This window comes from Myxocyprinus asiaticus, chromosome 48 (genome assembly GCF_019703515.2).
Source record: "Myxocyprinus asiaticus isolate MX2 ecotype Aquarium Trade chromosome 48, UBuf_Myxa_2, whole genome shotgun sequence".
Lineage (NCBI taxonomy): Eukaryota > Metazoa > Chordata > Actinopteri > Cypriniformes > Catostomidae > Myxocyprinus > Myxocyprinus asiaticus.
The window spans coordinates 2,499,727-2,513,320 of record NC_059391.1 but is presented as its reverse complement, the minus strand read 5'-3'; the positions used below and the strand labels follow the sequence as shown (position 1 = coordinate 2,513,320).

Below are 13,594 nucleotides of genomic sequence, written 5' to 3'. Positions count from 1 at the left end.
AGCATGGTATTGTATAGTGTAATGAAGTATAGTATAGTGTGATATAGTATGATATAGTATTGTATAGGGAAGTGTAGTATAGCATAGCATAGGATAGGACAGGACATACTATGTGTACATATATTCCCATAATAAAGAATAGTATATTATAGTGTAGTATAGTATAGTATGGAATAGCATGGTATTGTATAATTTAATGAAGTATAGCATAGTATAGTATAGTATAGTGAAATGAAAAATAGTATAGTACAACCCCAATTCCGAAAAAGTTGGGACAGTAGGAAAAATGCTAATTAAAACAAAAAGGAGTGATTTGTAAATCACCCTTTGCTATATTGAAAGCACTACAACTACATATTATATGATGTTTTACCTTGTGAATTTCATTGTTTTTTGAAAATGTACAGTAATTTCAAATCAGATGATTGCAACACACTCCAAAAAAGTTGAGACAGGGGCAATTTAAGACTAATAATAATTTGACAAGTTGAAATAAAAAGGCAATGTGAAACAGGAGATGTTAAACAGGTGAGGCAATCGTGTCATAGTATATAAGGAGCCTCCAAAAACAGCCTAGTCCTTCAAGAGCAAGGATCATTCGAGACTTGTAAATTTGCAGCGAATCCAGCACTTTAAGAACAATGTTCCCCAAAGACAAATTGGAAGGATTTTATGCATTTCAGACTCTACAATGCACAATATAGTTAAAGGATTCAAGGAATCTGGTCAAATCTCAGTGCGTAAAGGACAAGATGAAAACCATTTCTGAATGCACTTGATCTCTGATCCCTCAGATGTCACTGTCTTAAAAAACATCATTCATCTGTAATGGATATCATGAACATGGGCTTGGGATAACTTTAGTAAACCTTTTTTAGTCAACACCACTCATCACTGCATCCATAGATGCAAGTTAAGACTTTACTATGCAAAGCAGAAGCCATACATCAACACTGTCCAGAAGCGCTGCCGACTGCTCTCTGTCTCATCTTAGATGGAAAGTAGAAGAGTGTAACTGTGTTTTTTGTTCTGTAGAGTCCACATTTCAAATCGTTTTTGAAAAACATAGCCGTCGTGTTATCCAGGCCAAAGAGGAAAAGGGCCATCCAAGCTGTTATCAGCATCAGGTCCAAAAGCCAGTGTCTGTATGGGCCAGGGGTGTGTCAGTGCCCATGGCATGGGTAACTCGCACATCTGTTAGAACACCATGAATGCAGACAGATATGTAAAAATTTTGGAGCAACATATTCTGCCATCCAGCACTGTCTTTTCCAGGGACGTCCCTGCATTTTCCAGCTGGACAACTTCAAACCACATACTGCCCGGATTACAAATTATTGGCTGTGTAAGCAGAGAGTGTGGGTGCTAGATTGGCCCGCCTGCAATCCTGACCTGTCTCCAATTGAGAATGTATGGTGCATTATGAAGGACACCATACAGCAACGAAGACCCCATACAATTGTGCAGCTAAAGACCTACATAATGGATGATTGGGGGAAAATTCCACTTTCTAAATTTAAACTTGTTTCTTCAGTGCATAATAGAATAGTACAGTATTGTATAGTGTTATGAAGTTTAGTATAGTATAGTATTGTATAGTGTAATGTAGTATAGGATAGTATAGTATAGTATAGTATAGTATAGTATAGTGAATCTTCACAAAAAATATATCAATGTTGTTTAACGAAGGATGTACAAATGAATGACAAAAATCATTATCAGAACAAAGCACTCATGGTCATGGTCAAAGTATAGTATAGTATAGTATAGTATAGTATATAGTGTAGTATAGAAAAGTATAGTATAGAACAGTATAGTATAAAACAAATAAGACACATTATACTGGACAGTACAGCATAGCAGTATAAACAGTATAAGACAGTATAGTACAATATATCAGGGGTGGACTGGGACTAAAAAGTGGCCCTGGCCTTTCTGGCCCAGAGCGGCCCACCAAACCTGGCCAGCAACACACCACACCATAACACACTGGCTCATTGATTTCATTTTCCAGTTCAATTTCAAATTTTTGCGTTTGAAAAAAGATGACATTTCTATTGACTGCTAGTCATGACAACCGGCCCCACAATGTAAAAATGGTCATAACTTTAAAACATATAAAACCACTGAAAATGTGATGAGTGGATTTTTTAAAGAAAGCACTAAAATAAGCACTTTATAGCTCAGACAAATAACATATCTGAAAACTTTTTTCCAACATACAGATGTTAGGTTAAAATGTACATGAAAGTACAATGGAAAGTGTGTATTTTAGGTGCTGTAACAAGTCAACATTTCTTCAAAGATTTTAAAGATCTTAATCACCTTTCAACTTTTTTCTTGAAGTGCGAATAAACTATTGTCTTAGTTAATATGAGGTTGTGGAAACAACAAGTATAATAATAATATATTATATACGTATATATAGCTATACAAGATCATACAATTTTGTTTAAAATAGTTAGATGAAGAAAGTGTCACATAGCAGGACACTGATGACAATTTTCATGTCAATTACTCACATAATAAATGTGTAAATGTTTATTAAAAATCTATGAAAACAAAGTTGGCCAGAATATGTACATATCTACATATAAACAAATATAAATATATTACAAAATAAATAAATAAATAAACATACCAAAGTGTAGCTCTTTGCAGATATTTTGCAGATTAATTGCTCATATTTTCCCTCTATGTGAGTTTTTTTGCATCTTTATATCTGCAGTGATTTAATTTATTCCCAAGATTATTCTTGAGAAAAAGTGAAAAGCCCTATGCTTTGACAAGTGCTGCTTTTGCTTTCCTTTAAACAAAGTAAGCCTCAAAGACTCAAATAGCCACAAAGTAATATTTTTCATGACTTATTTTCTGCATTTTTATCACGTGTGAGCATTATTCAGCAAGCCGCACTTCAGCTCCCACTAATGCTTTGCGGTATGAATAAATTATGCAAATGATTATATACTGCTCATAGCTTTACTGTTTGCAGATTGTATATATGCTGCTGTTATTGTATTTGTTGTAACTTGCAGTTATTTGTCACTTTGTGATTATTCAGAGCTCATCCTATACTTAATATGTTGTCTTTGGTTGTCACCATTATTGTGATTTGTATGTCAAATAATGAGGTACACGCGAGGTACAGAGTTAATGTGCACATGCGGAAATACGCTACAATGTGTAATTAATTTCAAAATAAAAATCATTTCAGTTTTCAAAATAAAAGCCATTTATTAGTTAATTTAACAGAGTCTTTTGAATATTCACTCTGTAATGGGGTCCGCACGGGCATGTTGGAGCCCAGAGAGGTCTCCTATATGGCCTGTAGGATGGGCCGGTACTTGCGCAGCAACGGCACAAATTACCCAGCAGGAAAACGCCTGCTGCTCCCGACGGCCAGTCTGCCCCTGCAATATACTGTATCTTGTACACATGTATGACAGTACAGTAGAACAGCATATAATACAATTATAGAACAGTCTCTGTGTGTGTGTGTGTGTTTGTGATGTGTGTGTGTGTGTGTGTGTGTGTGTGTGTGAGAGAGAGAGAGAGAGAGAGAGAGAGAGAGAGAGAGAGAGAGAGAGAGCGAGCGAGCAGTGCTTTACCTGAATGGCATTCTGATGTTCATCTGCTCGGCATATTTACACAGAGTGTCCCACGGCGCGTGAATCTTCACAAACATGACATCACTGTTGGTTAACGAAGGCTGTACAAATGAATGACAAAAATCAATATTAGTGCAAAGCACTCATGGTCATAGAGGGACATATTATCAACCAAGATGAGATAAAATCAGTACTTTCATAATCATTCTGCACACTGGGAACGGAGGTTCATAAGCATACTCTGTACGCTACATTAAAAGAAGCAAAAGGCAATAGATGATTTAAATATGAGCATCACCTTAAAAACAGAAAGTTACTTAATCCCAGTGTACTTTGAAAAAATTATAAAATAGAGCAGTTTGGAGCTATTACTTCACTTTAAAAAACAAAATTGGCTGAAATAAAATGTTGCTCTTTTCTCTCGAGTTGGATCCATATAATCTTACATTCATCTATATAAAGGTGGCTACTGTGTGTCGTACAAACGTAACACAAAACAAACTGACATGAATCAATTTATTTTGATGTTCATAAAGCAATCGCCACAAAACCCATGTTCTTTGGAGAAAGAACTTTCACAAACAGTCTGTTTGATAAGCTATTATTTTGACAAGACCACCTTGTCCTATATTGTATCCAACAATCAAAATAAAACAATTTAATTTGACATTATTTTGTACATTTGTATTCAGTACATCCTAGAAAAAAATAGATTTTAGAATGTAACTTTTAATTACCAAAAAAAAAAAAAAAAAAAGATATATTCTCTGTCCCACATTTTGTGCACAATCCTGTTACCACATGATTTTCCCCCTAAGAACAAGGAACATTCCCTAAAATTGTGACACCCAGGAAGTGACATTATTACTTTCTACAGCATGGGGGCAAATAATACATTTTCTTGTTTCAAATTTGTTATTATTATTATTTCACACAAAATGTTAATGTCTAAAATGACTTAATTTTCTCCTGGAATTCACAATCTGTCAAAAGAGCTCCCTTTTCTATTAAACATTATGTCCTTAAAAATTATGAACCAATCAACTGACACTTAAAATACCACTGCTGGCTAGGGTCAGAAGGGAAACATCATTGTGTACCTCCTTCTCCAGCATGAGACCTTCTGCTCGCAGGTTCCTCTCAAACGTACATCTCTTCTCCACCTGAGGACTGGATTTCTTGTACACTAATATGTAGTCGATGCGTTTCTTGCCATCTCGAAACATTAATCCAGAGGGCTTTTCTAGATTGTTCCCCTGAAATAAATCAGATCAGTTATTTACGACTTTACATTTTCAATTGAGATATTTAAGCAATGTGACACAAACAAGAGTGCCAATGTACAAAAAATGTGCACTGAATAAAAAAATCATTATCAAACACGGATCTTGGGTCATTGTATTGCCTGTATAAGGACAGAGGACAAAGCCTATGCATTTGACTGGTAATATGCCAGCAGGTAAATGGGGTCAGGAAAGAGGTACCTTTATGGAGTCTGTGCGAGCCTCTAGTTTTCCTCTTGACAGAGGCTTCTGCTGGACGAGCAGCTTCTCATCTGTTTTAGGTTCAAACTCTCCCACCTCCCTCTCTTCCATGTAGACATCCTGACCTGTGTATGTACAAGAGAGACAGTAAGAAACACTGAAGCCTTTTAGGATGAAGACACTATAACAAACTGTGGGTTGATGGTTCAAATCCTTCCCTTACAAAAATCTAGAGTTCTTGCAAACCACTGAGTTTTCCACTGGAGTGCCTCAAGGTTCAGTGATTGGCCCTCTCCACTTCTGATAAATACCCTTGTGCGACCCCGCGTCCTCATGCGTGTACATTATGTCTTCACTATATGGTATGCATAATTTAATTTCATTAAAACTGACTGATCTCAGTTCAGGACAGTCTGGGCTGCCGGTGAAGGGTGAAACTTTCGACGCAACAAGTCATGTGACAAAACAAGATCACAGTGGAGTTTGTTTTTGGGAGAAACGGCAACAAAACTACATGTGGTAAGAAACTTCATTAAGTTTTTACATTGAAACCTGTTTGAGTCAAATGATTAGCGTCTCTAGTTTCATCCGATATGCCATTTTTCAAATTTCATAGATTTAGCGCAAAATGGCACGCTGTTAAACACAATGACCGCAGACGAGGACTACAGGGCTATTTTTCCCTTAGAAATCCTACACTCACTGTGCATTACTGCATAGGGAAACACAATGAGTCAATTTTATGGTTTTAAGAGCCCTCCAAAAAAAAGAAAAAACAGCGCTGGTAAAACAACTGCTATAATATAATAAAATACTTTTTTTTTCTTATACATTACACATTTTTATAAATCCTATATTCAAGGGTGTATGCAGGATTTAATTTGAGGGTAAACCTAACCCAAATGTGCACACTTGTTTTTTAGAGGGGACTGGGAGTATGCTCCCACAAGATAATTTGTTTGCAAGAACAACACCGTAGTGTTTAATTCTGGTGACTTTGAGAAAAGCATTTTGTTCAGCACTCTTCCCTTGAGTATGTGTATACTCTTGTATGTTCTTGTAACTACTGACATTTCTAAAAGACTCCAAACGCATACTTGTACTAAAAAAGCAAGATGCGTTTTTAACAGTTGAAGTTCTTTTTAATTTGACATGCCATCTAAAAAATGCAGCTCTCTTGTTAGAGAAGCTAAAAAAACAGCAAAACTCAACGCATTGGTCAAAGAAATCCATCTAGCCCATGTTTACAATGGAAAAACAGTGCGGGCAAATGCAAAAACACGTTTGATGTGAACAGCCCTTATTATTAAGCTACCTCTTAAAAAAATTGCCTTTTGTTTCAGTTGATTGTAGGTAAATAGCAACTTCATCCAGCGCTCTGTTCTTTATGTTCTTAAGTATCCCGCTACTGTTTTACTGAGAAACCACTCTAAATGACTCAGTAAAATGTGTAGTTTGAACGAACAGGATTGAATAATGAAACAATTTAAACCATCTTGCTAACCCATTTGGCCAATTCATTGAACAGATTCAAAATAATGATTAATTCATGAATTTGGCAAATATGGGACATACATCACGATTGCTGAAATATTCTCAGGGAAAATGTTTCTCAGGTCAGTCAGAGAGCTCATGGTAAGCACAGGGCATACAGTTGCTTGTAAAAAATTATTTTGACATGGTGACTTTTAAATAGTTGTAAATGAAGATAGATACCTTTTGCCCACAGAATGGTGTAGTTACCATCAGGGGCTAACTGGACTGTGCTAAGCAGCCAAACCTTGACCCTAATCCATTACTGTTGGGTTTGCATCCACAAATGTTTAGCAAATTTTGGAATATAGCATAAAAAAAATGCTGTATGGAAACACAAGGATGCAAATACAATTTCCAAAATGTGTGTAAAAACCTGAGGTGGAGCGTTGCTCTGGTCATTCTGAAATGTCTGAGCTAAAGACATCATCAAAATGATTGACTATTACCTCCCATTACCACACAGTTCTGTATGACATGCTTTCACTCCCAGACATAAGACATCAGGTGCTGAATGTTTGCAAACATGATGTTCATCAGAGCATTTTGTCTGCACACTCTAAAACCCAAGAACACAGGGTTCTTCCACAGTGGCTACAACTTCAATTTCGATATTGTGCCAATTTCCCTAGAAGTGATGGCTTTGTTCTCTAAAACAAATGGGATGGAAACAGCTTTATTCCCAAGATGTTTTTTGCAATATTCAGATTTTTCAAATACATAAAATTGGAAACTTGGATGAAAAGCTGACTACATACTGCCTCTGCAGTAACAGTCCTGTTGTCCCATTGTCATTGGTACTGTCATTTCAACAGTTAGCCCTTAAATGTCTTTGGATGAGCGTTTACTAAAACCACAAATTTCAACAGTCTGTTTCAGTCAGAATAACTATGAAAATTAGCTAGCTTAGACAGAACTGCCTCATTATTCATATACAGTATATTCTGCCATTGTGTTGACCTCATCAGGGCAGGTGCTTTTGCTAAAAGATCTGCTAGCAGGAGGGTCGTGTGGTATATGCTATTTTCTTATATGCTTTTTTTCAATGTAGAACTGTGCATAACTGTGCTTAGACTGTAGTTTTCCACTATTGTATTGTCCTCTCTGTGTGCTATCTGTGAAGACAGCATGGGAGGGGTTGGTATGTGGGGGATGCTTGCATGAGACACCACTTGATAACCAGATAAACCTCCAAGGCTCTTTAGGTCATTGCATACACATACACATACACATACATACAGAGTTACAAGCCACACATGATAAGTCATGCACACTCATAAGACACACACACTCACAGCTACAAGCCACACATGACATACATGCATAGACATAAAAATCTTGAAACTCTGCTCTTCTCTCACTCTCGCACTCTAGCACTCTGTCTGTGAAGCTCAATAAAAACAAATACTTTTTTGTGCAACCCTGGCTCTGATGTGTCTTCTTACTTCTACCTAACGATTCTTGGATACAACAGTCATTTCAAAGTGACGTCCATTAGTGGGTGGTTCTGAACTCTAATGAGAATGTACTGCTGTTCTTTAGAGGGTTTCCAGCGGTGTCAGCACTGAAATTATCAAATCAATTTCTCTAAGAACCCTTTGAGCTGCACTTGGAACGAGCATGTCTAGACACCTGTAGAGCTAATGAGGGTTAATGTCTGCAGCAGTCAGCAGCTATCTCAGCACATAGAGACAGAGAGAGATGAGAAAATAAAGTGCTACATACTGGTGATGAAAGCACTAATTTTGTGTTAGCAGAAACAAGATTGTCATGACAATGATTTTTAATGGCCAATGGCTTGAATTCAAGACAAGGTGTCAAGGAAAATCCAAACCCCACTTGGGCCCCTTGGAAAAGCTGTTTGCATGCCTGATCAAAGTCTTTTGAGTGACTCTGTTGTAGCTGAGCACATAAATGCAGTTGTTATTATTCAGTAAACAGTACTTCCATGCAAATAATTTAGTATTTGATATAGCGTATACCCCTGGATAACAGATCATTATTATGTGATTTTAAGTTTTAGAGATAAGTAATTCAATTAAATTTAAAGTCAACATGAAAGTCAAAGTCAAAAGTAACTTGCCTAACACCTTTGAAATGAGTTTCCTTTTTGGCTGATGTCACCAAGCCCTCTAATTTTTCAACCACCTGTCATATCCCAGATGCACAAGAACATCTCCAAGTGACTGTTTTAGAGCATTTCATCTGGAAAGCATCACATTCTAATTAACATCTGATAAATACCTTTAAAAGAGCATATTTACAAACAATTTAAATTTAGACAAATTGCAGAGGAGCCAACAATCTAAGAATAACATCTTCCAGATGTAAACACACACACATTAAATAGACATCTGTGTCATATACGTGTGCTATCAGGGATAGAGAGCCCTTTTTACCATCCAAACAGTGCCTCATGAATACAATCATGCTCCACATTTCTTTTCTTTTTTTTTTCTTTTTTTTTTTTCTCTCAGTGAATAACCTGTTTAGTTTGGAAATTTGTAACATTAGAAAGGTAAATGGGTTAAATGGTTGAAAATGTTCTAATGACTGAAAATGTGGTATTATCTAACACTGAGAGAGTCTAGGAAGGTTTGATATGATCAGGTTAACTTGCGTAGGATGTGTTATCTTAGCACAAGCAGGCCAAGCTAGTCAACCATAAACGAACTGAAAACACAATGAAGGACAAATGTTGAAGTGGACCATTTTTAGTTTTGAAGTTTGTGGATGCTCCTCTTTCCCCAGTCACTGTCTCTAGTGTCATGCAAAGTCCTTTCCCCTCTGCAGAATCCTAGCCCCCTTGGACCCCAAAGAGGTAGCCATTTGTTCAAAAACGTAAGATAATATCATGATATCTCATTCTACAGAATGAAAATAGCATTTCCGGTTATCATTATGTAGCAGTGGTATTTACAGATAATAAAGAGTGGTAGTGTAGTAACTTGCATAGGGAAGATGTTAAGCTAATCGGCTAGCACACTCTAAGCTAATTGTCTGGATTTAAAACTAACAGACATGGACTATAAGACTCCAAGTTTGATTTCATGGATCTGTAAACTAAAATGCTAGGTTCAAAATACTGTATCTAACACTCATTACTCACTATGGTCAAGATAAGAAAGAAATACTTTGAAAGTAGTTCAGCCTGTTTCCCATATTTTCCTACATTACAGTGGTAGTGTAATAACTTGCAGAGGTATATGTTAAGCTAGCAAACGAATTGGTTAGCACATTCTAAGGGTGTGTTCACACTTGTAGTTCGGTTCTCTTGGTCCTCTTGGTCCGGACCAAAAAAGAAAATGATACATTTAGTCCTGGTTCGCTTAGCGTTCACACTGGCATTTTTAACACTGAACCTAAAGATACGAAACAAAAGGCATCAGGAAAAAGTCACAACCTGATTGGACAGCTTTTATGACGTATATTTTGTGACGGAACTTGCTGAACATCCAAAACAATGCTGGCTGCTGGGCGAAATGCACCCATTAGATTTATATATGTATATATGGTGGTATTTTTACCAGCTGAGAACAAACGAAGAGCTAATAAAATGTGTAAAGGAGTCAAAACTGCACCAGGAATTCCTCCGATGCACACACAAACGAAGATATGCTGCAAGGATGGCTGACGGCAGTTACGACGCCTGTACCAAACTGTAATGGGCAACATAGCTCCTATGATGAGAAGAACCAGGTATGCTTGAGGTCAGTATTAGGTAAATTACTTCCTGTTTTTGGTACGTTTAGACGTCTTTGGTCCATGTTGCGTTCATATATCAATCGAACCGCACCAGAGTTCGTTTGGAAGCTGACCGAGACCCACTGTTCAGGCGGTTTCGGTCCACTTGTTTGGTGCACACCAAGGTTTGGATGGCAGCATTCACACTTGTTCAAATGATCCGCACTAACAGAGCAATCACACCAGAGTTCGTTTTAATCGAACCAAACCTGCCAAGTGTGAACACACCCTAAGATAACCTTTTAGCTTGCAAGCTAACTTAATAAAAGACAGAACCATAAATATTTAGTTTGACTTTTAATAGCTTGAATAAAATCAAATGCGACCATATTTAAAATATATTAAATGTCGGTTTTACATAGTTAAGATAACATACATCATAAAGTTATTTTGTAGGTTTTTAATCAGGCACTGAACTGAGAACCCATTTAAAGTTATTTAACCCTCTATGGTACGCATTATGTTCTAACAATGGAATATCTTTTGCCATTAGACTTTGTGACATAAAATAGCTCACATAAAAAAGCATAGAAAAATGTTTGAGAAAAAAAAGGAGTAAATGTTGGAAACTGTTACCATACTGTTTGATAACTCTGTTGCAATGGAAATGGTCAAAGAATTAAAACATTTTTTTATATATCTAATTAAATTTATAAATTCAAGAAATGTAGAAAAATCCATGTAGCTTAAAAACAGCATTTTTTTTCCCCTGCCATTTATGAATAACAGGAAACCAAAGAAAAATGGGAGGTGGGGCGGAGGGGGCCCCTACAAAAATTGAGAGTTCACTGCAAATTTGTCGCAAACTTGGCGCAAATTCGCCACAGATAAGTTTCACATACAAATTAACTTTGCGGCAAACTTGTCCATTGTTGCCAAAGGTTTGCCGGAGGTTCACCACTACCAGTGAAGTGCTGCAGTGAATCACAAGCTCATTTGAATGTGAAAATATCGAGCGGCAAGTTTGCGGCAAGTTTGTGGCTGGATTAGATTTTTTTGTAAGGGTGGTTAAGACCTTGTGTGACACCGGACCCAGGTGTGGCATATCTGCTGGTGTATGTGCTGCCACTTACCTGTAGGTGGAGGTGTGATGTGTGTGCAGGAGGCACTGACGCTGTTTGTGTATGTCTTGGGTGTAGGACTCAGAGGCACAGACAGGAAGTGATTGAGGTTCTCAGGATGTGTTTGACTCTGAGCCAGACATGGCAAACTGCGGCGAGATGACTTCAGTGTCTTCTCCTTCAAAATCTCACTGATACTCGTGTGCATACCTGCAGAGAGAGAGAGAGAGAGAGAGAGAGAGAGAGAGAGAGAGAGAGAGAGGATGAAAACAGAGATGAGGTTAATCCAAATCTGATCCAAATAGTCTGTAATGCAATAGCAGTAAAACTCACTTGCATTATCAACTGCAAAGGTTTCATGATCTCATGCAGGATAACCACTATATTACATTTACAAAATTAAATAACTCCTGTAGTCAGCGTCAATTGGTATTGACTCACAAGGTCATCTAAGGATAAACGATTCACTAACTGCATTTCAAAACTACGTGTGCCAAATGTAGTTGAATGGTTTCCTATGGTCACATACTGTAGTGCAGTTACAGAAGATGCTGTTTTGGCATCATTGCATAGTAACTTTCTTTGAAAGGGCAACATTTTACACATTTGCAGCCATTTATTTTTCTCCTCAAGTCCACTTACAATGTCAGTCATAACTGAGGTTTTTATTACCATTTTCCACCCTCACAGCCACTTTGATTAAACAGGCTACTTTTACTACAATGTACATCTGTTATAAGTAAATGTAAATAATATACATATATGACTATAAATCAGAAATGTTCACAAGTCCCTGTGGTAAAGTCCAAGTAAAGTCTCATGTCTTTCAAGGCCAAGTCTAATTCTTAGTTCTTTATCTTTAGCAGGTGAGTTTAATAAACCCTGTATAATATTTGAAATACTAAAATTGATTATTTCTAAGGATCGTCTTGTTCATTTATTCAAACTTGTCTAATGTAGTACATAAGGTTTTACTTTAAGCATGTTTTTTTTTTTTTTTATACAGTAAACAATCAATAAACTATTCATTTCAAATTTTCATAGTATGTCAGACTTTGCTCTGGTGAATTCAGTGAAGCTTCAGTCAGTGTACAACAACTGCATTTTAGACTTTTAGTTTATGAGACTTGACAATGAGACTGAGTCCAACTCCAAACCGAGAAAAGAGATGCTCTGAACCGGGAGGAGCTTGCTCTTTTCCCAGTTGACCCGAAGCCCTAATCGGCTGAGGTGTGAGAGCACCAAGTCCCTGTGTGCACACAACATGTCCCGAGAGTGAGCTAGGATTAGCCAATCGTCGAGATAGTTAAGAATGCGAATGCCCACTTCCCTTAACAGGGCAAGAACTGCCTCTGCGACCTTCGTGAAGATGCGAGGGGACAAGGACAGGTCGAAAGGGAGGACCTTGTACTGATATGCCTGACCCTCGAATGCAAACTGCAGGAGGGGTAGAATCGAGACATGAAAGTACGCGTCCGTCAGGTCTACCGCCATGAACCAATCTTGATGCCGGACGCTCACCAGAATGCGTTTTTGCATCAGCATCTTGAACGGGAGTCTGTGTAAAGCCTGGTTCAGTACTCGCAGGTCCAAGTTTGGCCACAACCCACAGCCTTTTTTCAGTATGATGAAGTAGGGGCTGTAAAACCCCTTCTTCATCTCGGCCGGAGGGACAGGTTCCGTAGGAGGGTGGCGATCTCCATGCGCAAGGTAGCAGCATTTTCGTCCCTCACCAAGGTGAAGTGGATACCGCTGAACCTGGGCGGACGCCTGGCAAACTGAATCGCGTAGCCGAGTCGGACGGTCCGGACTAGCCAACGTGACGGATTGGAAAGCGCAAGCCATGCATCCAAGTTCTGCGCGAGGGGGACTAAAGAGACAACGTCGTCGGACGTACCGGCAGGTGGGGCCTCGCGGTGGGGCGGAGCTCGAGGTGCCACACCATGTCGTGGCTGTGCTGAGTCTAGGGACATCGAAGCACTTACCTGGCTCCTTGTGACCACCCCCGGAACAGCCTGGGATGGGGGAGGAAGAGGCCTGTCCTTGCAACCCATGGAGATTGTCACATCAGGGGCGGATGTGTGCCACAGCTGGGTGCGCAGGGTCGGGGAGACCGCCGCTGGAGCGCCAATCCTGCAAGGGAAAAAAGGTGGACGGTGGTCGT

General features: G+C 38.4%; 1 protein-coding gene across 2 annotated transcripts in view; it reads right to left on the bottom strand.

Moving 5' to 3' along the window:
* The window catches only part of LOC127437228 (anoctamin-3-like), a 181,882-nt gene that overhangs the window by 137,359 nt on the left and 30,929 nt on the right, over nucleotides 1–13,594 (bottom strand). For both annotated transcript variants that reach the window (XM_051692036.1, XM_051692037.1), the window contains exons 2-5: nucleotides 11,443–11,640; nucleotides 5,093–5,217; nucleotides 4,709–4,864; nucleotides 3,609–3,709 (exon numbers count right to left, since the gene is read on the bottom strand). In XM_051692036.1, the coding sequence (XP_051547996.1) occupies nucleotides 3,609–3,709; nucleotides 4,709–4,864; nucleotides 5,093–5,217; nucleotides 11,443–11,640 (580 nt within the window). The remainder of the gene's footprint in view (nucleotides 1–3,608; nucleotides 3,710–4,708; nucleotides 4,865–5,092; nucleotides 5,218–11,442; nucleotides 11,641–13,594) is intronic.